Below are 26,170 nucleotides of genomic sequence, written 5' to 3'. Positions count from 1 at the left end.
CAAGCCTGGTCTTCACTTGGCTCCTCTTTCCCGCCATAAGAGTAGATTTAGATACCATTTCCCACCCCTCCAGGATAGAGGGTCCCTTCTGAGGGGTCCCTACAGCCTCTGAGGGTCCCTGTGTGGCACTCACAAGTGTTGTAGCACTGGAAACCACACGTGGAGTTGATTATTGTGTGTAGGGTGAGGGAGGTGATTATCTGTTCCTGATTGACTAATGCCCTAGTCCTGTTCTGTAAGAGCAGAAACCGTCTTCTCTCTATCTCCTGCACCTTGGGTGGTGCTTGGACACAATGTGTGTTCACCAAGTATTTGTTGAAGGATTTTTCTTTAAATCCTTTTTTAAAAAAAGATTTTATTTATTTATTTGACAGCACAAGCAGGAGGAAGGGCAGAGGGAGAGGGAGAGGGAGAGGCAGGCCCCCCACTGAGCAGGGAGCCTGATGTGGGGCTTGATCCTAGGACCCTGGGATCATGACCTGAGCCGAAGGCGACACTTAACCGACTGAGCCACCCAGGCGCCCCAGATTATTATTATTATTATTTTAAAGCTTTTATTTATTTATTTGACAGAGAGAGATAGTGAGAGAGGGAACACAAGCAGCGAGAGTGTGAGGGAGAAGCAGGCTTCACGCTGAGCTGGGAGCCCGATACGGGGCTCGGTCCCAGGACCCTGGGATCATGACCTGAGCCGAAGGCAGATGGTTAACGGCTGAGCCACCCAGGCGCCCTGTCCTGGATTATTTTTTTTGAGAGAGAGCAAGAGCTGGGAAGGAGGGGAATGGGGGGAGGGGCAAGGGGAGAGGGAGAGAGAATCCTAAGCAAGTCCACGCCCAGCATGGAGCCCGATATAGAGCTCAATCTCATGACCCTGAAATCAAGACCTGAGCCAAAATCAAGAGTTGGGACACCTAACCGACTACATCACCCAGGCACCCGTAATGGGGGCTAATTTTGCTTAAAGTTTTTGAGACTTGGGTTTTTGAAGTAGGCAAGTCTTCTGTTAGACGGCCATTGTTTGCTGTGTCTTGTATGTACAAAGTCACCTGGGCACTGTGGGCAACAGAGATGACCGATACCGCTCTTGCTCTGTGGCGCCTACAATCTTGGGAGACATTCAGACGTTTAGGTCACGTCACAGCATCAGCACAATGCAGTGGGTCACTGATAAAACTATAAAGATGGGCATGGTCACATTCTGGTGAGTCAGCTGGCACCAGAGAAGCCCATTCACAACCCAAGACCTCCCTTCACAGAGTGTCATGGGAACCACCTGGAGCAACTGTGACCAGTGGTTCTTGTTTGTAAAGAAGCAGAGGCCCAAATTAGGAGGACTAAGCAAGCTCATACACTTGGGGAAGGGCATGTTGAAAAATAGAACCTCATGTAGGTACACAACATGCTGGAGGTTAGATTTAACCCAAAAGAAAAACTTCTTAGTTACTTAATGTTAGAGCATCTTCTTTTATAAATAGAGCTAATAAGAGTTTAAATCAAATGTATTTAGAACATCTCTACCTGGTTTCCTCCAGCACTTTAACTTATCCTAACACTTAGTTGCTCATCTATTCCTCCTGTCTGCCATCTCTCCTCTAGTGGAACCACCTGGTACTCAAACCAGAAATGCAGGTGGCACTCTTCATTCTTGCTCCTCAGTCCCTACCAGCACTCAGGAGTCAGCTCTGTGACTGCCTCCTTTCCAATTCTCAGGCTGTCTTCTCTCTCTCCCACTGCCTTCTTCAAGGCGGGAGTTGGCCTCCTTTCTGCTTTTCTTGATTCCAGGCTCCTTTTCTCCAACCCATTCTCTGCCCTGTTGATGGAAACATATTCTAGAATGTTGATCTGATCCCATCACTCCTCTTCCCAAGAGTCTTCAAGGACTCCATGGCGAGCCCCCTGGCCCCCACATGGCGCCACATTCCCACCACACCCCATCTTGAGGTTCAGGGTGTTTGTCTCAGCTCTACCAGATGACTTGCATTTCACTGTAGATATCATGATTTTCTTTTTTTTTTTTTTTAAAGATTTTGTTTATTTATTTGACAGAGAGAGAGACAGTGAGAGCAGGAACACAAGCAGGGGGAGTGGGAGAGGGAGAAGCAGGCCTCCCGCCAAGCAGAGAGCCCGATGTGGGACTCGATCCCAGGACCCTGGGATCATGACCTGAGCCGAAGGCAGATGCTCAACGACTGAGCCACCCAGGCGCCCATGATTTTCTTTTTTAGAATTCTTTCTTTCCCTCCTTCATCTAACTCTCACTTGTTCTCTAAAGCCTTTTTTTTTTTTAAGATTTTATTTATTTATTTGAGAGAGAGAGACACAGAGGGAACACAAGCAGGGGGAGTGGGAGAGGGAGAAGCAGGCTCCCCACTGAGCAGGGAGCCCGATGCGGGGCTCGATCCCAGGACCCTGGGATCATGACCTGAGCCGAAGGCAGACGCTTAACGACTGAGCCACCCAGGCGCCCCTAAAGCCTTTTCTGACTTAGGTCCTTGCTTGTGTCTCCCACAGGGACCACGAGTCCACCATTTTGCATTCTCCGTGTCTGACATTGGGCACATAGGATGTACTCTGTAGTGCTTATTGAAAGAGAGGGAGCAGAGGCTTTAATTCACATTGAGCTGTAAAGGAGCAATATCTGGCTCTTCCAAGAGTGGGTTTGGTTTCAGGGCAAGAGAAGTATTATGACATCAGTTTCTTACTGGAAAAGTTGGTTGGGGAGTGCTGGTATAGAGCAAGACAAATGGAAGCCCTCAGAGCAGGAAAAGAGGCCATTGAGGAACTGAAGGGGCTGCCTACCTTAGATCACCAGGACAGTGTCTGATTCAGAAAGCTGCCAAAGAATCTGTGACTCAGTTTCCTTATTTATACTTAAAGGGAAGGGTCTACAGTAGGTAGTTACTCTGGCTCACATCTGACTCTGACATTCTATGATCCTTACAGTCAAAGTTAAGAATCTTGAATAGGGCATTCTGAATTGGTTTGAGACTTTTTCCCCCCTCCTCACTTTATTGCAAGCTTCTTGGGAACCAAAGACATTGTCTATTCCCATTTGGCAAGGATCGTTTTGCATTTTAAAAACAAAGAAGTAGAAAGGAATACAGGAAAACTGCATTAATATGATACTATGCTTGAGAATTTAAACTCCCCCAAAGTCAAGAAATTCGCTCATCATCCTCTTCGCAGCTTTGGTTCAGATGCACTGCACGTCCAGCTTGTGGACGGCCCCTCCGTGGCCGGGCCTGGCCCCGCTGTGGCCGGGAGTTATGGCAGCCTGGGAATCGATGCTGTGATCTTCCTGGCCCTTGGGTATTTCACTTCTCCAAGTTAATATCTGTGCTTTAGCGTTACATTATCTTGTAGAAAGGTAGTCATTTATAATTTATATACTGTGTACTGGCTTAAAATAGAGACAGGAGGATAATCAGCATCCCGAAGCTTCTAGTTTTCCAAAGTAACATTTCTTCAGTGAAGTCTGCCTGTAGGAATTAAAAACCTGCCTTGAATTAAAAAACCCTTTGTGGGGCGCCTGGGTGGCTCAGTCGTTAAGCGTCTGCCTTCGGCTCAGGTCATGATCCCAGGGTCCAGGGATTGAGCCCCACATCGGGCTCCCTGCCCTGCTTCTCCCTCTCCCACTCTCCCTGCTTGTGTTCCCTCTCTCACTGTGTCTCTCTCTCTCAAATAAATAAATAAAATCTTAAAAAAAAAAGTAAAAAACCCTTTGTGCTATTGTCAGACTGGAGAAATGCGTGTGCTGACAAACATTTAGTAAGCCTTACAGAAGGGGAAGGAGATCATGTTGTTTTTTTTTTTTTTAATAAAACTTGTCATTTAATTTTATTCTACTCAAAATCATTTCTGAAGACCTCAACCTTTGGAGTGTTCCAGGGGCCTCACCAAAGTCCCGGAGAGGTGATGGGGCAAAGCTGGAAGGGCAGACAGAAGAAATGGCCCCAGTAAAGGACAAAAGCCAATTCATCTCAGCCACTTGTCTGCTGCGGTTTTGGTGCCCTTCCATCTAGCTTGCTACTTTGCTCTTTGACTGTAAACACAGAGAAGGGTTGGGCTTTCCTGTTGAGTACCTCGTAGAGAACACACTGTTCATTCATATATATTAAAAATAGAAGGCCTAGTTGAAAGATCCTCTGTACAATCAGGTTTTAGCAAAAGCCAATCAGTTATCAGAGGTCTAACTTAGTTTTTCCTTCTTGCTTTTATAACATGTCTCTAAACCCTAAATTTTCTCCCTTTCCTTTTCATTATGCACCTTCCGTGTGCCAGGACATTGGGAGAAGATTTCTAATGAGGGCAGGAGAAGGACAGATGCTTCTGCAGTCGAGTGGTCTTGCCCTTCCTGTGTCTGGCGATTTTGCATTTGAATCCCCAAATTATTCTTACTTTGACCTCCATCTCTGGGATGTGTCTCATGTGCTCACAACTGTGCCCGGTGTATATCTGAATGTCCACCAGATGCAGGGGGGAGGGGGTGATGAGGCTGGGGGGTGAGCCCAGCTAGGGGGCTAGTGTGGGACATCCTGGGTGATTTAACTTGGAAGCCACAAGGTGGCAACATTTACTAAGTGGCTGGGCATTTTCTTCTCATTAAGATGTTGAACTTGCTTTTCCATTTTCTCAGATTGAAAAGCTGAGAAAAGGGTTTAGCAGCCATTGCTTTAGGTCCTTTCAGAAAGTGAAACTGTAGGATAAGCGTGCTGCAGTATATTGGTGTCTGTTCATCCCCTGGGTTTAGATACCAAGAGTTTGAAATTGCTCCGTGTGACTGTGGCTGAGTCACCTCTCCTTTGGCCTCAGTTACGTATCAGGATAGGAGAGATGTGTGGTTGGGCTGACTGGTAGCTAATGGTTCTTTTTGTGCGTGATTTATGACTTCAGTTACAAGTTACTCCCCTCTGTTGCTTTTTAAAAAAAACTTCCAGTAAAACTAGTCTTTAAAACAGAACAAAACAAAACAAAAACCCAGTAGCTTTTTATCAAAGGACAGTGTCATGATTAAAAAAAAAAAAAAAATCAACGACAAAGTCTCAAAGAAATTAATGTCCTAGAAGCTAGCCATCTCCCTGGGTTAACTCAAGAGGCTAGACTCTCCTAAATGAGGATGCTTATTTACCAGCTTTCCTAAATTAGCAGCTTTGGGGATATTAAGATCTGTAAGGAACTGTCCAAGGGAGGTATTGTGTATGCTTTGCAGTGATTAAGCCATTAAGCTCTAATTGGTATTTTCCCACTCACGGTTTGTGTAGGAAGCTTTAAAATTATTTAGGAATTCTGTGCTCATCAGCCATCTTAGTGTCATCCCCACATTTTAGAACCCGAGAGCAGGAAGTGCAGAGAAAAGGTTTTTGTTCAAGCGGATTATGACTTTTGCTCACAATACCCTCCCTGTTGGTCTGTTATATTGCAGATGAAGTGGAAAGGGAAGGACCTGTTTGACTTGGTGTGCCGGACCCTGGGGCTTCGGGAAACTTGGTTCTTTGGACTGCAGTACACGATCAAGGACACCGTGGCCTGGCTCAAAATGGACAAGAAGGTTGGGCTGGAACTTGATGAGACCAGTGAGGCTGGTGTGTGCTCTGGTTTTTCCCTGAGCATGTGCCTAGCTACTTTGCTCATCATGGGGCACTAGGGACACCCAGTAGAGAAGGGGGCAAGTCCTGAAGTAAGTTGTGTAGAGAACAGGTCCCAGAGATGCCACAGGCTTTCTGCTCCTCCTAGGCCAGCAGAACCAACCAGGATGAAGCTGTTGCCCTCCCTGGCTTCTTTACTCATCGTCACCAGGCTGATTGCTTCTGGCTTTATGCTATTCAATTTATTGAACCACTAGTCAGGCTTTATGAATAAAAATTACTATTACATTATTATCCTTTTTTTTTTTTTAAATAGTTTATGTCTTTGAAAGATTTGCCTGGGACTCATGTTCTTTAGGGAATGTTTAAGTCTTTTTTGAGAAACACTGTGGCCCAGTTCAATTTAGTCATTAACATGATCCAAGGAATAGAGAGTGCCCCACTTCCTTTGGTGAAGAAACAATGTCCGTTTTTTCTTTATGATTCTCTGGGCCTTCTGAGGTTTGGAAGACAAGTTGGGGCTCCCGGCAGTTCTAATGTGGCTTAGAAATGGATATTACCTAAGGAAACTGCTGTCTGCATGGATTCATGTGTGCACACACATGAAGGCACACTTACCTACTTATCTGCTTACCTAACCATGAAGATGTTTGGGAACAGGGCCTTTTTTTTTTGTTAGTAGCCCCTAAAAGACCCCTAGATCTCAAAGTAAGTCAATACCCTCTGCAATTGATTTTATCATCTGCTGCATGGCGTGATAGACAATGAACGCCTCCTGTTTGTTTGTTTGTTTTTTATAAGTTTGACTCTAAGCTCAAGTGTTCAAATTGTGTTTCCATCTGTACACAGTAATCTGAATCTTCATGTTGGAATCTCCGCTGGTTATAAATTTCGTATGGTAATTCCCAATGGTCATGAGCATCAGAGTGCCACCATGTGCCGATATCAGTGAGAGAGTCCTAGATCTGGTTTATTTTGGGTCTCCTGGACGTTACCACCTGGAATTTGGGCAGGAGCACGAAGAATTATCTGCCTAAGACAGCAAAACTTTCTGTATCTTTTTGTGATTCTCCGCAAAGTAAATTTTAAATCATACCTGAGTATTGGCCAAATGGATATTAGATTGGGGGCATCAGGAGCCAAGGAACCTTGCTGCTCAAAGGAAATAAATTATGACACATGTTAATGGAGCCTTGTAGCCTGTCACATGGCATGTTTATGTCCTGAAATGAAATTCATTCTGGAGAGCAGATGGTTCAGGCTTTTCAGTGGGTGGATGAAATTGTTCGAAGATTAAAGCCAGTGGTTTACTGACTGTGCTCAAGTATTTTGTAGGGCATCTCTGGAGGTTCCTTGAAACAAAGGGTTGCCACCATGGACACATTTCACTTTTGTTGCTCAGTTAATATTTAGAGGATTTCACAAAGATGAGGTTCATCATCTCTAAGCTCCCTCCCAATATGGACCTAAACGTTGGGGGTTGGCAGGAAGAAAAAAGAATAAAGGAAGATTCCCACGAGTTCAGAAAATTAAAAAAACCTTCAGCCTACTGTAAAGGATAGTGCCCAAGACCTTTGAGCTATAAATTTCTAGTTTTTAACTATCTCTGTGGCCTTGAGAACATCTGTGCCTTAATAATCTTAGCTCCACTCACCCCTTGAGGATATTGATTAATTTGGTTCAGAAACGCCATGTGAGGTGAACATTACCCCTTGTTATAGATGGCTTTGTGAATGCTTCAAACTGTAAGATCGTAACCTTTGGGAAATGTGATGAATTTGGAGAGGGAAAAATATTTATATGTCCCTGAAAAAGGTTCTTTGGTGGTGGCAGGGGAGGAATAGGTGCCAACATAGCTTGTTCTTTTGCTCTGTAATTGTGCAGGTGCTGGATCATGATGTTTCAAAGGAAGAGCCAGTCACCTTTCACTTCCTGGCCAAATTTTACCCTGAGAATGCCGAGGAGGAGCTGGTTCAGGAGATCACGCAACATTTATTCTTCTTGCAGGTACACCAGTCCGTGCTAGCCCCGCTTGTTCTGAGAGAACTCACCCAGGCCTGGTTGCCAAGGCAGCCTGGATGACCCCCTCGGAGTTGACCACAGATGCCTTCGCATTGTGAAAATGTTCTGCCTCTGGGAAGTCAGTCCCTTTGGTCCCGTAATGGAGGGGAAAAATCTTCAGAATAGAACTATACTTGAGAGATGTGAATTGGTGTCATATGAAATGGCAAAACTTTGGTAGTGTAAGAAGGGGTACCTGACTTGAAGCCTCTTTGAAGATGGATCCTGTTTTCTTGTCGCTGTGTGGAAAGTACCTAGTAGTTACAAAGGAAGTCCAAAGAGAGAGTCTTAGAAAGAGTACTTATTCCAAAAGTTTGAAATCTGCTGTCATTAAGACAGGACTTCAGAACTCCAGTGAGTTGGAGTTTAACTCCATGTGACTAATCCTACACATGTGGAACTTCAGACATGGTGCTTCATGCTGCCCGTTGTCTCTAAATGTCTTATTCATCTCCCGCTCCTTCATTAGAGTGTAAGCCCCTTACAGGCAAGGCTCACCAAGTGCCCAGTCGGCATTCCAAAAGTAACTGCTCAACCGAGTTGAAGAAATGAGGAGCTCTGGAATTGTGGGTTCAAAGACCGCTAGTTGGCCGTCTGGGGGCACAGTGAGTCGGGGTCAATTTTGCTGGTGTTCTTATTGCTTGATCAGAGTTCTGCCCCAGTTTCGTGGTTAGTTGCAGTGACTGGTGCTGGAGCTGCTTGTGTGCCCAGGGGTGCTTATTGTCAGTAACAGAGAAGATTGCACAGGGGCATTAGTGACGTGATTTCCTGGAAGTAGATGTATGTATGTTGTCACATAGTCCTCGTCTAATTAGTTTGAGCTTCAGATTGGTATGTTCAGTAAATATTAAGTTAAATGTAGTAAAACCCCCAAATAATTTACTTTACAAAAAAGTGACGTATATATTTACATATATATATGTATATATCCCCATCCCTAACATTTTCCTTCAAAGGGAAACCCCCTCAGTTTTTCTGTAGTGTGGATTTTTCCCCCTTTGCAAAGAAACCAAGGGATTAGAAAGTTGCGCTGCTTTGAATAAAACCGCATAATGATCTCCGAGGCCCCAGAATGTGCTAGCGTTACCGAGATGGCGCTTAGAAGCAGTGCCCATCCCTCATGTGACTTTGGCTTATTTTTCCCTCATACTGAAAAATTGGAGTGTTTCGTGGCTGAGCAAGGCAACATTTACTACGTCTATGAATCTGGTGAGTGTTGATATCTGTGAAAAGAAAGTTGGCTTTCCTGTTCTGTTTATTTCAGTGTGCCCTGCTTGGTGAGGCCCTCTTGCCTCTGTGTCTGCAACATCACACGCTGCATCATTCTAAGAAGTTAAATGCAATGAGATATGTTAATTCGACATTATGGCTTAAGAATTATATTTCCTGGACCTCACATGTACTTAAAAGTTTAATCGATCAAACTTTATTGCTTCCTTTTCCCTTAGAGCAGGCATTTTGAACGTGATGGGTTTTTTTTCCTGCAGTCATAACTCAGTGGCCTTGCTGACTTTTGTCTTGTGTAAAGACTTTAAAGTAGACTCCATTTCCTCTAGTGCTGTGTGTGCTCAGCAGGGGCTGAGGCCCCAGTCACCAGCAGAGCTGCTCCTCACACTTCCGGAATTCACAGCTCCCCTCTGTCACAGTCCAGATAGCAGTCTCTGTTTTAACCATGAAAAGTGTTTTTCCCCTTCAGGAAAAGGATCGTGAACAGAAGAGATAAGGGTTTTTTTTTTAATGCGTAGTCATCTTACCAATAACTACTCCCAACCTGGCTGCAACAATAAAAAAAATTGTACCCTTTGTCAGAAAATTAACAGGCTGGTTTGGCAGCCCTCAATTAGAACACCCTGCAGCCATCTGCTGTGACCAGCATGTACAGCTCACTTCCGCGCACACAGTGTCATGTCTCCCTTGTTGCCCCTTTTAGGTAAAGAAGCAGATTTTAGATGAAAAGATCTACTGCCCTCCCGAGGCTTCTGTGCTCCTGGCTTCTTACGCCGTCCAGGCCAAGGTAGGCTCAAAGAAGGAGAGTGCCTTCCTCCTTGGCATTAATGTGTGTCACGGGAATCACTCCAGTCTTTGGTTTCTTTGGGTTTTCTAGGCTTCAGAGAGACTTTCCCCAGGAGGGAGATGTTTAGGACTTGTGGGCTGGGGAAACCATAATCACTGTCCCAGATTCTGTATAATCTTGTGAGAATTATGGTGAATTGTCTGTCTTTGTAATCTCATTACACACATGTGGTTAATTACAGTCACTGGACTTTTTATTAACCCAGGAAAATGAACTTATGGTCTCCAGTTTGAGCCAGACTATAGCCTTTAGGTCAAAAAGGCCCCAAACTCATCTTCTAAGGACCAGCCACCCTGTGTGTGGGAACCACACTGCTACCTAGAGCATGCCTTCCTTCATCCACCCCTGATGGGCATGCTTGCTGTGCTCATGGCTCGGTACGTCAGGTCCTTTGGCACCCTGAGCCCAGTTGAGCTGCCGGTGAGTCATTCATAGAGAAGTCACTGCGGATTGGGAGTGGTGGTGAGGGAGACCACCGCTCTTGTGTTTTGTCCTCTCTGTTTTCATAAGACCAACTAAAAAAAAAAAAAAAAAAAGTAAATAAAACATAAAAAAAAAAAAGACCAACTACAGGGTCAGTCAGGGGTGCTTCGTGTCCCTCAGATACCCCCCCTGTATTTGGTCCTCCTGCTTCCTACCTCCCACGGCAGCATAAGGAAAAGTCCCCAGAATTGGGGCACTTTCCTTACTTTTGTGATTTTGCATAATCTTTTCCATTTTTATTTTCCTTTTTCGTTAGAGGTGTCCACAAAGCCATTTCCCTGTGGTGTTATAAAAATTAATAAGACACTCTGAACTTCTTAGCCCACTTTTTTTGGGTAGCTTAATACAATTTCAGATCAAAGCCAGGAAATGACTGGCCTGTCACTTGGCGGGGGGAGGGGGGGGTGGCGGAGAAAAAGTCTGTTCTTGCTGGTTAGACTAACAGAAGCACCAGAATCAATTCTATCATTTGATGACTCGTCTAATATTTGCTGAGTATCCATCAGGCCTGAGGAGGGATTGTTGACTCTGTCACAGATATAGACACGAAAGCGAGTATCTGCTCTTAGCAATTTGCCCAAGGTCATTTGGACAATCTTGGGTAAAGCTAAGGGCAGAATTCATGGCTTTGGGATTGTGTTTTGTGCCTCCCCTATTCCACTGCCCAGAAAAATGAGTAATTGAAAAAAACAGAAAATGGGCCTTGATTCAACTAAAACATATGCTTCCTTTTATGCCTTGATTAAGAATATTAATAACAGGAAAAATGTGTCCTTTCAGTCAGTATTGCCCTGACAGTGATGAAGCGGTCATTGTCACTCTCATCAAATCCGAGCACTTCCTGGCCCAGAACCGAGTTCCTTTTTAGCAGGCTTTCTCCCCAGCTGAGAGGAGACCCAAGCTCTTAAGGACATTACCTCCCTTTGAAGGGCTTCAGTCTCAAAGGCTACATTTCCTTTGCATGGATTTTGGGCCACAAATTCAAAGGCCACCTGTGGAAAAAAACACAACTTTTCAGGGAACCAGCAGATGTTTGCTTAAACAGATTTCACTGTAGGAAAGCCCTACTAATTTGGATCCTACTAATTTAGAGATGAAAGTGATTCACAGACAGCATATGTGGTTCATATGGAGGAGGATGTTCTGTTTTTTCCGGTGTAAATTTTCAGAATCTTACAAATAAAGGTAATCTATGGCTTCAGGTCTGCATTGGAGAAACTAAGGATTATTATAACGTGCTTCCAGTTGCTAGGACTGTTGGTTAATATAAAAAAAGAATCTCTGATTACGGTATTAATAAGATCTTACACACCTATGATGTTTTACAGTTTCACAAAGTGTTACACATGAACATTTCGTGCGGTACTCAGTATAGTCTTTTCCATGAGCCACAGCTTGAGACTATTATGCCCGTTTTGCAGATGAGGAATTTAAGGCTCAGAAAGGATTAGTAATTTGTCTAAAGTCGTAAATACTTTATGTTAATTCTTTTTTAATGGAATTTATAGCCCACTTCTTGATGGACAGGATTTGAGCAGAATGGAATGAGAGAGTAGAGCCAGGATGAGAACCCTAGGGTCTGGGTTGCCTAACTCAGTACTCTGCTCTTGCCCTCCCTGTGTAGCGTGTGAGGGAGGTCTCTGGGTAGCATGCACTGCCTTTCACCAAATTCCAGATTCATTTATAGGGTCACATAAGTCCAGACTTTTCAGCAAACCATACTGGTTTCCTTCTGTCATATTCAGTTTGTTTTCTTCCACAACCCTTCTGAAACAGAAAGGAACTTTAGAAGAGTGGTTACGGAAAGGGACTCAGGCTCATTAACACATGGAATGTAATTATGCACAAATGTATTCATTACAGTATTTCAGCTGTTCGAATGATACAGACACAGCTAATTCCAAAGCATAAAGAAACAATTACCCTCAAAGTATAAATACAAATATTAATCACATGGTTCAGTTAACAAGAACCATATTTCTTGGTTAGAGTTTGAGTTATGTTTGAATGTTTGAATCAAAAGTCTGAGCTGAGTTTGGTGGTTTTTGTTTTTTTTTTAGTCCAGTCATATGGCATACCAAACCATTTTGCAATGTTTTAAAGCACCTGTTGGATTTTGGTGTTTGAAATGTGTTCTTATTAAAAGTGACTTTGGGAGAGAATGGTATGTAATTTACCAGTCTTGCAGCACTGGCCTATAGACTCCTAGTTTTCAGAGAGAGAAACGAATGGTGGGAGAAGAGGCTTAGTGTTTCTTGGTGCTCTTTGATGCAAGTTAGGGACAGAGTGCTAAAAAGCAATTAAGAAGTTGGGTATATGTAAAGTATAGGTGAAGAGTGGCAAGTGTTGAGGCTGGAGAGGTCTATAAGGGGCCAGATCATAAAGGGTCTTAACTTTATTGTGTGGGTGGTGCAGAGCCAGTGAAGGGTTTATATTTTAGACAGATCCTTTGGTGGCTGTGTGAAGGACAGATTGGAGTGAGGCAGGTTTGGAAGCAGGGAGACCTGTTGAGGGCTATGTGGTAGTCTTGGTGAGAGGCTCTGAGGGTCACACCTTGGGCATTGGTCATTTGCATGGGAGAAGACCAACTTGAAAATATCCAGGGGGTAAAAGTTGAATATAAATGGTGCTATACTTTGCATACCCCCCCCCATTTTTGGCTTATACTTTTAGACATTGATATTTTTTCCCACTCAACATTGATTTTGAGATGTATCATGTTGTATGTGTAGATGTCGCTCATTGATCCTAATTGCTATGTGATGGCCATTGATGAGTAAACCTAATTTACTGATCCATCCCCCTTTTAAGGGAGAGATAAGTTTAGTTTCTCCTTTTTCCTCCTATCAGAAACAGTGCTTTACCGAAAATCCTTTTATATGAGTCCTTGTGTACATGTGCAAAAGATTTTTCCACTTAAGGTAGATTTCTATGAGCAGCATTGCGGATATATCCCTGAATATAAAGATCTCTTGAGTATATGAGAAAAAGACAGCAAAAAAAGTGGGTACAAAGGGCATGCATAACAGGCACTTTATAGAAGAGAACGTGAGAATGGTCAATAAATACAAAAAGATGTTCAATCTCGCTGGTGCTCAGGAAAAAGAAAAGTTAAAGCAACACCGACGTATCATTTCAAACCCATAAGGTTGACAAGGATTAGTAGTAAATAGGAGAGAAGTGTCGTTTGAGTTCATTTGCTGGTGGAAAAGGACTATGAACTGGCATGACCTTTGTAGAGCGTTGGATGCGGTAAGAGCCCATCAGGTGAGGGGACACCGCATCCCCGAGTCCCCGAAATTCCACTTCTAGGTGGTTACTCCAGAGGAACTCCCATACGGCGTGTCTGTTTTACTTAAAACTATCAGACCGTCCCACTTCATTTTTAAACTACCGAACCGTATTTCCTGAAAAGGAGGGACTGTGGATTATTTAAATGTCTCTTTATCGATAGATATGTAGGTTTGTTTTTTTTTCTATTATTTAAACGAATCCAGTGCACATCTTTGAATATGCCTCTTTGGGCACATATGAACAGTCTTTCTGTTCTGATAAATACCAAGAAATGGCATAACTGGGCTGAAGGATAAGAACCTTTAAAATTTAAATAATGCCGAGTGAAAGAAGCCAGGCACAAAAGGCTGCCTATTATGTGATTCCACTTACATGAAATGTCCAGAATAGGCAAATCCATAGAGACAGAAAGTAGATTTAGTGGCTGCTAGGGGCTGGAAGGAGGAGGAAATCAGGACTTAACTGTTAAGGGGTATGGGATTTCTTTTTGGGGTGATGGAAATATTCTGGAATTAGATAGTGTTGATGGTTGTACAACATTTTGAATATCCTAAAAACCATGGAATTGTATGCTTAAAACGGTGAATTTTTTAATTTATCGGAATAAAAAACATTATGTTTGGCCAAATTGTCCTCTGAAAGTTTTGTCCTAATTTAACAGCATATGAGAATACCTGTTTTACTATATCCTCATCAACAGTGGATGCTATCAGTCCTTCAAAATTTTTGCTAATCTGACAGAAAAAGAGGTTTTTTTGTTGTTTTTTTAAGTTTTCATTTCCTGATTACCGTGCGGGCTGAGAATCTTTTCACAGGTTTACTGGTGATTTGTATTTCTTTCCTCTGTGAATCAAGTGTTTACAGCTTGCCCATTTTTCTAGTGTATTGTTTATCTTTTTCTAATTGATTTATAGGAGCTCCATGTAGTATGGGTGTTAACCTTTTATCTTTTGTTACACATACCAGACTTGTCAATCTTTTTGTTTTGAGTGATTTTATTTTATTTTATTTTATTTTTATTTTTTTATTTTTTTAAAGATTTTATTTATTTATTTGAGAGAGCGAATGAGAGACAGAGAGCATGAGAGGGAGGAGGGTCAGAGGGAGAAGCAGACTCCCTGCTGAGCAGGGAGCCCGATGCGGGACTCGATCCCGGAACTCCAGGGTCATGACCTGAGCTGAAGGCAGTCGCTTAACCAACTGAGCCACCCAGGCGCCCCAGTTTTGAGTGATTTTAGAATGGCTTCACCAACTGTTGTTATACACATGTCCTATATTTTGTTCTGGTATTTTTGTGGATTTTCATTTATAGGTTTGAATTTTTAATCCACCTGGAATTTAGTGGACTGGTGTGTAAGTAGGAATCTATTTATTCTATGTACGTATTGATCAAATCTTTTAAGTTTTGAGAAATCCTGTTCAGAGCATTTGGTCTAATTTTCCTCGTAGTTGGCGGAGGATAGTATTTCATATCCAGAAAAAGCCTCTGTTTAACCTAAGAATTGACTTCAAGAGTCCTTTAAATGGTGAACTCCCTTCTTGAATTTAAATTCAATTGGTTTATATCAGGGGTGGATCCAGGTTTTGTGGGGCCTGAAGTTGATATAACTTATGGGGCTTCTTTTCAATGCAAGAATACCAAATTGTGAATATAAAATTAGGGTCAAGCCCATGCGGGTGCAGAGACCTAAACCCGAACTTCATTAGCTTCAAAGTAAATTCAGTGCTGGTTATGTTATCAGACTGCATCTGTACATAGAGGATGAGGAACAGTCATCTCCATCTATAGAATGGTATGACTTTCTTTTATATTAACCAACTGCCACCCCTTAAGGATTTTCTCCTTCTTGGGGCACCTGGGTGGTTCAGCCGTTGGGCGTCTGCCTTCGGCTCAGGTCATGATCCCAGGGTCCTGGGATCGAGCCCCACATCAGGCTCCCTGCTCTGCAGGAAGCCTGCTTCTCCCTCTCCCACTCCCCCTGCTTGTGTTCCCTCTCTCGCTGTGTCTCTCTCTGTCAAATAAATAAATAAAATCTTTAAAAAAAAAAAAGGATTTTCTCCTTCTTTTGTTTTTTAAAGAGACATTTGAGAGCAGACACACACAACAAGGTGGCTTTAAAGTTGTAAGTGGAGTTAGTCCAGTGGCAAAGTTCTTTAAGCAGGGTCTTTGTTGCCTCTGCATTGCTCAGATGTGTAACATTTGATCACTGAAGTAGCTGGGAGCTCAGTATGATAATGTGGGTCGTTAATCTCCTAAGCCTTTGAAACCTGAATTTACAACTTTAACTTTGCATATCTGCTTACTTCTGCATTTAGAGTTTGGTCAGCACCATTAAGAGGTTTGCAAATGCAACTAACAGGGCTTGCTTTAGCATCCTACCCCTTCAGAAATCACAGATGCAAACAGTAACCAATGTCATAAATAATGCAGAGGATAACACTAATACTGACATTTATAGTAAGCCAGGCAGTACGTAAAATGCTTCTCCAGATCATCTTCATCCTTGTCACCCCCTTACGAGGCAGGCACTTTTATGACCCTGGCTTTCCAGATGAGGAAGTTGAGAGAGAGGAATCCTTACTCAAGGCCTCAGAGGGATACCAGAGCAGGCCCCCCATTCAAAATCCTCTAAGACCAAAGTTCTCATGTGACAAATTAGGAAACAGACTCAGAGGTAATACAATCTGAGTTTTTGTCTTTTGGTATCAGGTTGTATTGAGTGCTATGTGTCAAGCATACTTTTACAGTTTTTATGGATATTATTTCATTTAATCCCCTAAAAGTCCTGTAAGACAAATGCTGTTATTATCCCCCATTTAACAGATGAGAAAACCGAGACACAAAAATTTCCAAGGTCACAGCTAATAAGTGGAAGAGCTGGGACTGAACCTTTAGCAGCCTGTTCCAGAGTCAGGCTCCTACCTGTGTTCTGCAGCTACCTCCTGAGAGAGTGCCCATAAAACTCAGTCCAGGGGCGCCTGGGTGGCTTAGATGGTTAAGCGTCTGCCTTAGGCTCAGGTCATGATCTCAGGGTCCTGGGATTGAGCCCCACGTCGTAGGGCTCCCTGCTCAGCAGGGAGTCTGCTTCTCCCTCTCCTTTTGCCCCTCTCCCTGCTTGTGCTCTGTCTCTTAAGTAAATAAATGAAATCTTTAAAAAAAATCAAAAAAACTCAGTCCAGTTACTGACTGTTCACATCCTCAGGCCTTTGGGAGATCAAGAGAGGCCAGGTTCCTTCAGATTTTTTTTTTTTTTAAGATTTTATTTATTTATTTATTTAATTGACAGGGAGAGAGAGAGAGAGACAGCGTGAGAGGGAACACAAGCAGGCAGAGTGGGAAAGGAAGAAGCAGGCTTCCCGCTGAGCAGAGAGCCCGATGCGGGGCTCGATCCCAGAACTCTGGGATCATGACCTGAGCCGAAGGCAGTCGCTTAATCAACTGAGCCACTCAGGCGCCCCTCCTTCAGATTTTTTTAAATGAAGACATGCCTAGACAGGGGTATAGAAACTGTGGCATATTTTAAATATTTAAATTTGATGAATTAATTGCTTTAACACAAAAAATGATGTGGTACAGTTCTGCCATTTGAAAAATAATGATGAGATTTTTTTTTTTAAATATTATAAAGATTTTATTTATTTGTCAGAGACAGAGAGAGCAGGAGAGCACAAGCAGGGGGAGTGGCAGGCAGAGGGAGAAGCAGACTCCCTGCTGAGCAGGGAACCCGATGCGGGACCGATCCCAGGACCCTGGGATCATGAGCTGAGCCGAAGGCAGATGCTTAACCGACTGAGCCACCCAGGTGCCCCTAATGATGAGATTCTTAAAAAACATTAATTCATAGTGCTTTTTTAGTAGGGTGGTATGGAAATGAGGCACAGTTTAAAGTTGCTGATGAACATTGTTCAATCCCAAGAGACAGGCTTTGATTTTATATGTTTATAGTTTCTTCTAAAAAATGCCTTCATTTTTGGGGGTGCCTGGGAAGCTAAGTCGGTTAAGCATCTGACTCTGAATTTTGGCTCAGGTCATGGTCTCAGGGTCGTGAGATTGAGCCCCGTGTTGGGCTCAGTGCTGGGCGTGGGGCCTGCATAAGATTCCCTCCCTCTCCCTCTGCCCCTCCTCACCTCGCGCTAATGCACACACTCTCCCTCTTTCTGAGAAAAAAAAAAAGGATATAAAAATGCCTTCATTTTTTATTATTTCCTGGTCAGACTTAAGTTTTCTCGGAAAGAAAGGGATATTTTTTTCTTAAATCAGAAAATGAATTTCCAAGTTACTATCCATGAATGGATACATTAAAATATAGGGCCCATTTCTGGCCCCACTAGTCACTTGCTCTGTAGCAAAAATCCGTTAACCTTTTACTCGTTTCTTTGTCTGTGCAATGGGAATGACAACGTTGGCATCAGATTTCTCCAAAGTACTTTTCAGAGCCTGAATGAAAGGTATTAAAACTATTGCCTGCATTATTCCCAGCTCCCAACCTAGCAATTGGCTCCAATTACCAGCCACTTAGAAGGATTTGTAGGTAAGACTCTTATCACACATTGCTAATTACAACTTTCACAGTTGTGTTTTATTTCTTTTCAAAAGCTAATGTTTTGGTAGTGACTGCTTTCTTCGGGGGTTAGAAAACACAGCTACGTTTCCATACAAACGTCACATTTTTTTTTTTTAAAGATTCTATCCATTTATTTGAGAGACACAGCGAGAGAGGGAACACAGGCAGGGGGAGTGGGAGAGGGAGAAGCAGGCTTCCCGCTAAGCAGGGAGCCCGACGCGGGGCTCGATCCCAGGACCCCGGGACCGTGACCTGAGCCTAACGACTGAGCCACCTAGGTACCCACAAACGTCACATTCTTTTTTTTTTTTTAAAGATTTCATTTATTTATTCATGAGAGACAGAGAGAGAGAGAGAGAGAGAGAGAAGCAGGCTCCCAAGGAGCAGGGAGCCCGATGTGGAACTCGATCCCAGGACCCTGGGATCATGACCTGAGCCGAAGGCAGACGCTCAACCATCTGAGCCACCCAGGCTCCCCAAACGTCACATTCTTATTAGCACATCACCCATCCATCCCTCACGGGATTATGCAGCTCTGTTCATAGATATAATCAGCTTTGTATTTTCATTCAAGGATAACAAACTAGCAAGGTTGAAATCTTGACTTGTCATCGGAACTGAATTGGAACTGAATTGCTCCCCAAGCTGGGAGGGGAGAAGACAGAGTCAAGCTCTCTTCAGAAATGGCAGTTGTCTCTAGAATCTCAATCGCTTGCCCTCCCTTTCTTCTCCTTCCAGTACGGTGACTATGACCCCTCTGTTCACAAGCGTGGATTTTTGGCCCAAGAGGAATTGCTTCCAAAAAGGGTAAGAAATCAATCCCCTGTTTGGGAAAACACAGCAGAGATGTGGTCTATGAAAAAGCTAACTGAGGGACTTGAAGGAATATTGGAAGTACACGGCGAAATCATTTAAATAAATATTTTGTAATCAATCTTGAATAAAGAATGTAGAATCTCTGTTAAACGTATTAGAAAGCAAAGGTACGTGGAGTTCGTTCACGGCTGCCAGAGCTAGCATGGCCTTGAATGTTCGTTTCCTTCAAGGTGGGTGAGTGCCAGTGAGTCCCAGGAAAGAGTGTGGAGCAACATGTGTTCAGCCCGGGGAGCTGAGCTGTTTGCAGCGGGGCAGGGTGGATAGAGATGAATTGGGGTGGACATTGTAGTTTTTAATCCTTGGTGGTGTTCATCTTGTTCATTAGTCACAGAAGCAGGCCTTCCCTCCCTTTGGCTGCTCCCGATTTTATAGCTCCACTCATCTGTCATGTGTAATAAAGGCCTGCTTCTCACCTTTGCCTGACTTCCCCTGCTCCTTTGATGGCTTTTGTGCAGGAGGAAGCAGCTGCACACGCCGCTTGGCCGAGCTCCTCCCGCTGGGACATGCAGCCCAGGAAAGAGGGGCCGCAGCTGGGCGAGGGGTGCACCCTTCTAAGTTGTGACTCAAATGGAATGGTGCTTGTTTACACGCCAACCCCTGCAATGTGACTGGCTCTCCCTGTATGTGGCTTTTTAAAAATAGCTTTGTTGTTTTAGTCTGATCTCGGAAGCTAAGCTTTGCTGTTTTGTAAAAATGAGGCATAATTATTAAAATGGCAAACAATATCCAAACTTTATTTGTGTGTGGGTTTTTAATTTTGCTCTATTTTTTGGTAGGTAATAAATCTGTATCAAATGACTCCAGAAATGTGGGAGGAGAGAATTACAGCCTGGTACGCAGAGCACCGGGGCCGAGCCAGGTGAGGCTGCTTTATTATCGGTTTACATTTCCGTATGGGCTTTTTTTTTTTTTTTTAAAGAACTGCAAATTAGGACATGCTTGTTGAACAAAAGGCAGTACTGAGGTAGATAGAAGGAAAAGGGAGAGCTGGGAGTAGCTGGTCTTCAGTTTTGCGTGTATCCTTCTTCCAGTGCATGCAGTATAAGGAAGGCAGGAGCCAGCCTGTCCGGATGTACAGCCCTACTGCATTCATTGGTAATTCAGTTTCATGTTAAGGATTAGAGTGTATGGATATCCCATAGCTTTTGTGTCCATTCCTCTACTGATGACATTTGGAGTAGCTATGGATTTTTGCTTCCTGCAGTATATAGTCTAATATTGTTATATAATTACATGAGTAGTTCTGAGGATTCATTCTTTGCAGGAGTTGCTGAGTCAAAGGATGTGAGCATTTTGCGTTGACAGGTGCCACTAAAGCGCCCTCCATAAGGGTTGTACCTATCTACCTGCCTACCAGCAGTGTATGCACATGTCTTCCCCCCCCATTTCTCTCCCCAACACTCATTTTTATCAGTCTGATTTTTGTAATCTAAAAGATGAAATATTGTGTCTTAAGTATTTGTTAGCATTTTCCTGATCACTGTAGGAATTAATCATCTTTTCGTTAGTCTTTAAAATATTGTCCTCTTCGGGCGCCTGGGTGGCTCAGTTGTTAAACGTCTGCCTTCGGCTCAGGTCATGATCTCAGGGTCCTGGGATCGAGCCCTGCATTGGGCTCCCTGCTCCGCGGGAAGCCTGCTTCTCCCTCTGCCACTCCCCCTGCTTATGTTCCTGCTCTCGCTATCTCTCTCTCTGTCAAATAAATAAATAAAATGTTTAAAAAAAAAAAATATTGTCCTCTTCTTCACATCAACTTCCTATCATGTGCTTTTTTAAAATTTAAATAATATGTATACTGAAAAGTGGACAAGTCATAAACGTACCGCTCAATGAATTATCACGTGAAAACACCGTGTAACACCAGGTGACAAGATAGCACGTGACTCCCGCCTGCCATAACTCCCCATCCTTCCTCCCCAAAGCTAACCACTCTTCTGATCCCCAATTCCATAGAGTAGTGGTGCCGGTTTTAAGCTTTACATAAATGCAGTGGGACAGTCTCTAGTTTTTGTGTCTCACTTCTTTTACTCAGCATCATATTGTGAGATTTGGGTTTGTGGTATGTAACAGCAGTGAAATTTTCATTTTCATTGCTGTGCAGAACTCCACTATATTAATAAAGCATGAATTATCCATTACACTGTTGATGGACATTGAGGGCATCGGGGTGTCTCTTGGTTTTTGCTATTACAAATAATGTCAATTTTTCAGAGTAATTGTACCAGTTTACATCAGCAGGGTGTGTGTTTTCTAGTTACTCCACATGCTTGCCAACACTGTATGTTCTCTCAGGTTGAATTTTTTAAAATTCATTTGAGAGCATTTTGAGATTGGAGAGAGGGAAGAGGCAAGGTCATAGGGAGATCGAGTTAAAATATTTCAATAGTATATCTATTTGGGAGTTTTCTGCAAGTCATTGCTGCTTTAAGAGCTTACTTTAAATTTGACTCACAGCTTAGAAGTAGGTGACCTGGCTTGGGTTTTACAGCCCAGATAGCTCTTGGCCTAACCCCCGACAACACCCAAAGAAATAAAATCAGGAAGGTAGAGCTCTCAGGTAGCTTGCAGAGAGAATTGTTTCAATACCAAAACCTAGGTGAAGAAAGTTCACAAGCAGATAAAGCAACAACTTAAATCTGCATATCCAAATCCATTTGAGGGGAGAAGATAACATATCACGTCCTTTTCTTGAATTCCTTGAGCTGGGTGACATTATTTACCAAGGGCAAAGCGTGAAATTGAAGGCAAGAGACACTGTAATGAATCTATTCTCTGGCTTTTGTGGGGATGGGAAATTCTGCTTGACCTCGGAGTGTTTCATAGACTCAAGGCTGGGAAGAGCCGTGTTGGTATCTTGCCTGGCTGGTGACTTCCGGCGGATTCCTACGCGCAGGTGGGTGTGCGCCTGCCCTCTGTTTTCTCACTTAGCTCTGGTGACAGTGTCTTTCATTCTCCTCACAGGGATGAAGCTGAAATGGAATATTTGAAGATAGCTCAGGACCTGGAGATGTACGGTGTGAACTACTTTGCAATCCGGGTGTGTTGAATCCTCTTTGAGTTCCCTGTGTATAAACAGAGACTGAATCAGAGGCAGACTGCTAAAATGGGTTACTTCCTTATTCCAGATTGGCAGTCTCTTTAATGGTTCAGTGGAGGAGAAGAGAAGAGAAAGGGGAGAGGGTCTTATAGCCTCATTTTCTATTTTTGGACTTCAATTAGATCCTTGGTAATGAAGTGTCTGTTGAGCCCCCAGGGGGACTTGGGCCTGGTTCTGTGCTCAGCAGAAATCTGTTCGAATACTCTGAGTGTAATGTTTGATTATTTCTGGCTCTATGAGTTCTGGCCCACAGGGAGTGCATGTAAATACTCTTCCCCCAGGGCACAAGGAGAGTAAAGCTACTTTTATAGATTCCTGATTTGTTTGGGTGGATCTCTTGGTCTCACTAGCAGGCTAATTGGTTTTCTATTCAGACCATTAATAGTCCCACTGTCCTCTGGGAACCCACTGCTTCTGCACCAGAGGCTTCTGTTTTCAGTCTTGGCTGGGTGGGCCTCTTGAGCATCTTTCTCCTGAGGTTCTGCGGCTAGATGCCGCACCTAGGAGCTCCATCCAAAGGAATTCATGCCATTGGCTCAGGTATTCCACTGCTGGTTCCAAACTGCAGATAGGTAGATGTTAAACAATACCCACAGTGGCCCACCTTTTTTGGGGGGGGGAAGGGGGAGAGAGAATCTTAAGCAGACTCCACGCCCAGCGTAGAGACACAGGGGGGAGGGGGGAGCTTGATCCCAGGACCCTGAGACCATGACCTGAGCCAAAAACAAAAGTCAGGCGCTTAACCAACTGAGCCACCCAGGTGCCTCAGTGGTCCACCTTTCACAGTTTGCTTTCCTTTTTTGGGTTCCTATAAATTTTGTATGAGGGGCACCTGGGTGGCTCAGTTGGTTAAGCATCTGCCTTCAGCCCAGGTCATGATCCCAGGGTCCTGGGATCAAGCCCTACATTGAGCTCCCTGCTCAGCTGGGAGCCTGCTTCTCCCTCTCCCTCTTCCTGTTGCTCCCCTTGCTTGTGCTATCTCTCTCTCTGACAAATAAATAAATAAAATCTTTAAAAACAAAAAGATTTTCTATAATAATTCAAAGGTTATTTTCTTAAGTTTTATTAATTTCTATTTGCTAATTGTCTGGTTTGTTTAAGGTCAGGCTAGTTTAACACATTTCTGTGGTTTTGGCAACATAACTCCTCTTGGCCCATATGCCCACCATCTAGATTCTAGAAAAGTAGTATTTTACAGTCCTTAAAAAACAGTTTCTTACTAGGAAATATTTCTGCAGCAGTCAGACTAAAATACACAATTGTGTGTGTGTTTTGTGTTACACAGTAGACACAGATAATGGATATTTTAGTGTCTTTTGTGTTCGAGTTCCATCAGCTAAGGAAATTATGTGCTTAAAACAATTTAGAAGAGACTGAGTCCCGCCGCTCTCTGTTTATTCTCTAGAAGTCATGATAGGAAGCAGAGGGTAGAATCCTTTCTTTTTTTTTTTTAATTTAAACTAGTCACAAACATAATGAAATACCTCGTTTTCCAAAATGTACTGTAGCACTTAAAAGTACAAAGCCTCACTTATGTTAATGCAGTAATTTTAAGAGCTTTGCAGACAAACAGAGGAATCTCTCTCAGGGTTTGGTAATAGCGCCTGACTTGGGAAGTGTTCAAAGGACTAAGAAGATTTATCTTGGAGCACTCACTTGTCCACCTGACACCTGCTGTTAGATTGGTCCTTCTCATCACAGTCTGAGCACCTTCTCGGTTTGCAGACCTGTTTTGCTGCCCTTGAATCTGGTTCGATTTCCTAGTTGTCAGCAACGGGTCAGGTGCTTTGGGTCCTTATGCAGGGAGTTTCCTTCCACCACTACACAAGCGCAGGGGCATGGGCCTCCAGCCTGAAGATGTAGCTCTAGGCCCTTAGCTGGGTCAGTGACCTGAGGGCCAAGGGCATTTTGCCCTCTGTCTACTCTGACTGCCAACCAACATATGTGCAATCAATTAAATTTTCAGACAGTTTTATTGAGGTATAATTTATTTATTTATTTATTTTTTAAAGATTTTATTTATTTATTTGAGAGAGAGAGAATGAGACAGAGAGAGCATATGAGGGGGGGAGGGTCAGAGGGAGAAGCAGACTCCCCACTGAGCAGGGAGCCCGATGCGGGACTCGATCCCGGGGCTCCAGGATCATGACCTGAGCCGAAGGCAGTCGCTCAACCAACTGAGCCACCCAGGTGCCCGGTATAATTTATTTTTTTAAAGATTATTTATTAGAGAGAGAGTGGGGGGTGGTGGGGAGGGCAGAGGGAGAGGGAGAGAATCTCAAGCAGCTCCCCACTGAGCACAGAGCCCGAACTGTGGCTTGATCCCAGGACCCTGAGATCAGACCTGAGCTGAAACCAAGAGTCGGATGCTTAACCAACTGAGCCACCCAAGCACTCCTAGGTATGATTTATATACAATTCATTTTGGTATATTTTTTCCAACATCCTATTATAATAATTTCAAACATATAAGAAAGTTGAATTTCACAGTGAATATCCATATATACCCACTGTCTAAGTTCTATAATTAACATTTTACTATATTTGCTTTATCACACTGAGAATACATTTTTTTTTTTTTAAAGATTTTATTTATTTATTTGAGAGAGAGAGAGAGCATGAGAGGGGGAGGGTCAGAGGGAGAAGCAGACTCCCTGCTGAGCAGGGAGCCCGATGTGGGACTCGATCCCGGGACTCCAGGATCATGACCTGAGCCGAAGGCAGTCGCTTAACCAACTGAGCCACCCAGGTGCCCCACACTGAGAATACATTTTAACATAAAATAAAACCATTTGATCGCAGCACTTGGAATTTTCTTTCTGGTGGGGTACCTGGGTGGCTCAGTCGGTTAAGCATCTGACTCTTGATCTCAGCTCAGGTCTTGATTTCAGGGTTATGAGTTATAAGCCCCGTGTTGGGCTCCACTCTGGGCGTGGAGCCTACTTAAAAAAAAAAAAACAAAAAAACTTTCTGGTAGTACAACTACATTTTCTTTTAATGGTAAGAGATGTTTAATTCTACAGGTCTTTTTTCTTTCTTTTTTTTTTTTTTTAAGATTTTTATTTATTTGACAGAGACAGAGAGCAAGAGCAGGAACACAAGCAGCAGGAGTGGGAGAGGGAGAACAGGCTTCCCGCTGAGCAGGGAGTCTGATGTGGGACTCGATCCCAGGACCCTGGGATCATGACCTGAGCCCAAGGCAGACGCTTAATGACTGAGCCACTCAGGCGCCCTAATTCTACAGGTCTTTTTTCTACATGTATGATAACTCTTATCCGCAGGAGTACCTTTCCAAGGCCCCCCATGGATGCCTGAAACCACGAATAGTACCAAACCCTGTATATACTATGTTTTTTTTCTTATATATGTGTACCTGTGATACGTTTAATTTATAAATTAGGCACACTGTAAGAGATTAACAATAACAATAAAAAAGAAGTTGTAACAGTATAAAAGTCACGTGAACATGTTCTTTCTCTCTCAAAACATCTTATTGTACTACTCACCCTTCTTAGAATGATGTGAGATGATAAAATGTCTGTATGATGAGATGAAGTGAGGTGAATGACTTAGGTGTTGTGATGTAGGGTTAGGCTACACTAGGGACCTGACAGTAGTTCAGAAGGAGGATCGTCTGCTCCCAGACCTTGGTAACTGAAACCGTAGAAAGCAAAACCACAGATAAGGGGAGCGGGGGACGACTACTGTATTTAATTGGAGGTAACAGTCCTTAGATTGCTGCTACTTTAGCCATCGAGCCAGTAACAGAAAGCCCCAGTGATCCCTCTGGGACACAAGTCATGAGAATGGTATTTTGCCTCTGCCTGCCCCAATTCAGGAAGCTGGAGGCCCCCTGGGTTACATAGCCACTGTGACTTCTGTTGGGACCTACTGGAACTTGTCACATGTAAATAGTGTGTGCCAGGTTCTTTGGGAAGTTGAATAAAATCTCAAACCTCCGCTGGAGCTGACGGTGGCTGATCTTTGTTGAATCTACAGAATAAAAAGGGCACAGAGTTGCTGCTTGGAGTGGATGCTCTGGGCCTTCACATCTATGACCCTGAGAACAGGCTGACCCCCAAGATCTCCTTCCCGTGGAATGAAATCCGAAACATCTCATACAGCGACAAGGAGG

At 43.4% G+C, this 26,170-nt stretch overlaps 1 protein-coding gene across 9 annotated transcripts in view; it reads left to right on the top strand.

The window, feature by feature from the left end:
* NF2 (NF2, moesin-ezrin-radixin like (MERLIN) tumor suppressor) overlaps positions 1–26,170 on the top strand; it is a 76,131-nt gene that overhangs the window by 19,453 nt on the left and 30,508 nt on the right. For 6 of the 9 annotated variants that reach the window (XR_014139740.1, XM_081801853.1, XM_081801854.1 and 3 more), the window contains exons 2-8: positions 5,423–5,548; positions 7,470–7,592; positions 9,577–9,660; positions 18,801–18,869; positions 19,715–19,797; positions 21,900–21,975; positions 26,035–26,169. Coding sequence is in view for 8 of the 9 variants with exons in the window: in XM_081801853.1 (XP_081657979.1) it covers positions 5,423–5,548; positions 7,470–7,592; positions 9,577–9,660; positions 18,801–18,869; positions 19,715–19,797; positions 21,900–21,975; positions 26,035–26,169 (696 nt within the window). In the remaining variant the exon portion in view is untranslated. The remainder of the gene's footprint in view (positions 1–5,422; positions 5,549–7,469; positions 7,593–9,576; positions 9,661–18,800; positions 18,870–19,714; positions 19,798–21,899; positions 21,976–26,034; position 26,170) is intronic. The other 3 variants (XM_081801859.1, XM_081801860.1, XM_081801861.1) reach the window with 1 other exon arrangement.

Source organism: Leptonychotes weddellii, chromosome 13, assembly GCF_054177405.1.
Source record: "Leptonychotes weddellii isolate Sample4059 chromosome 13, ASM5417740v2, whole genome shotgun sequence".
NCBI classification, from domain to species: Eukaryota; Metazoa; Chordata; class Mammalia; order Carnivora; family Phocidae; genus Leptonychotes; species Leptonychotes weddellii.
The sequence above is the reverse complement of the archived record's forward strand: the minus strand, read 5'-3'. Positions and strand labels throughout refer to the sequence as shown.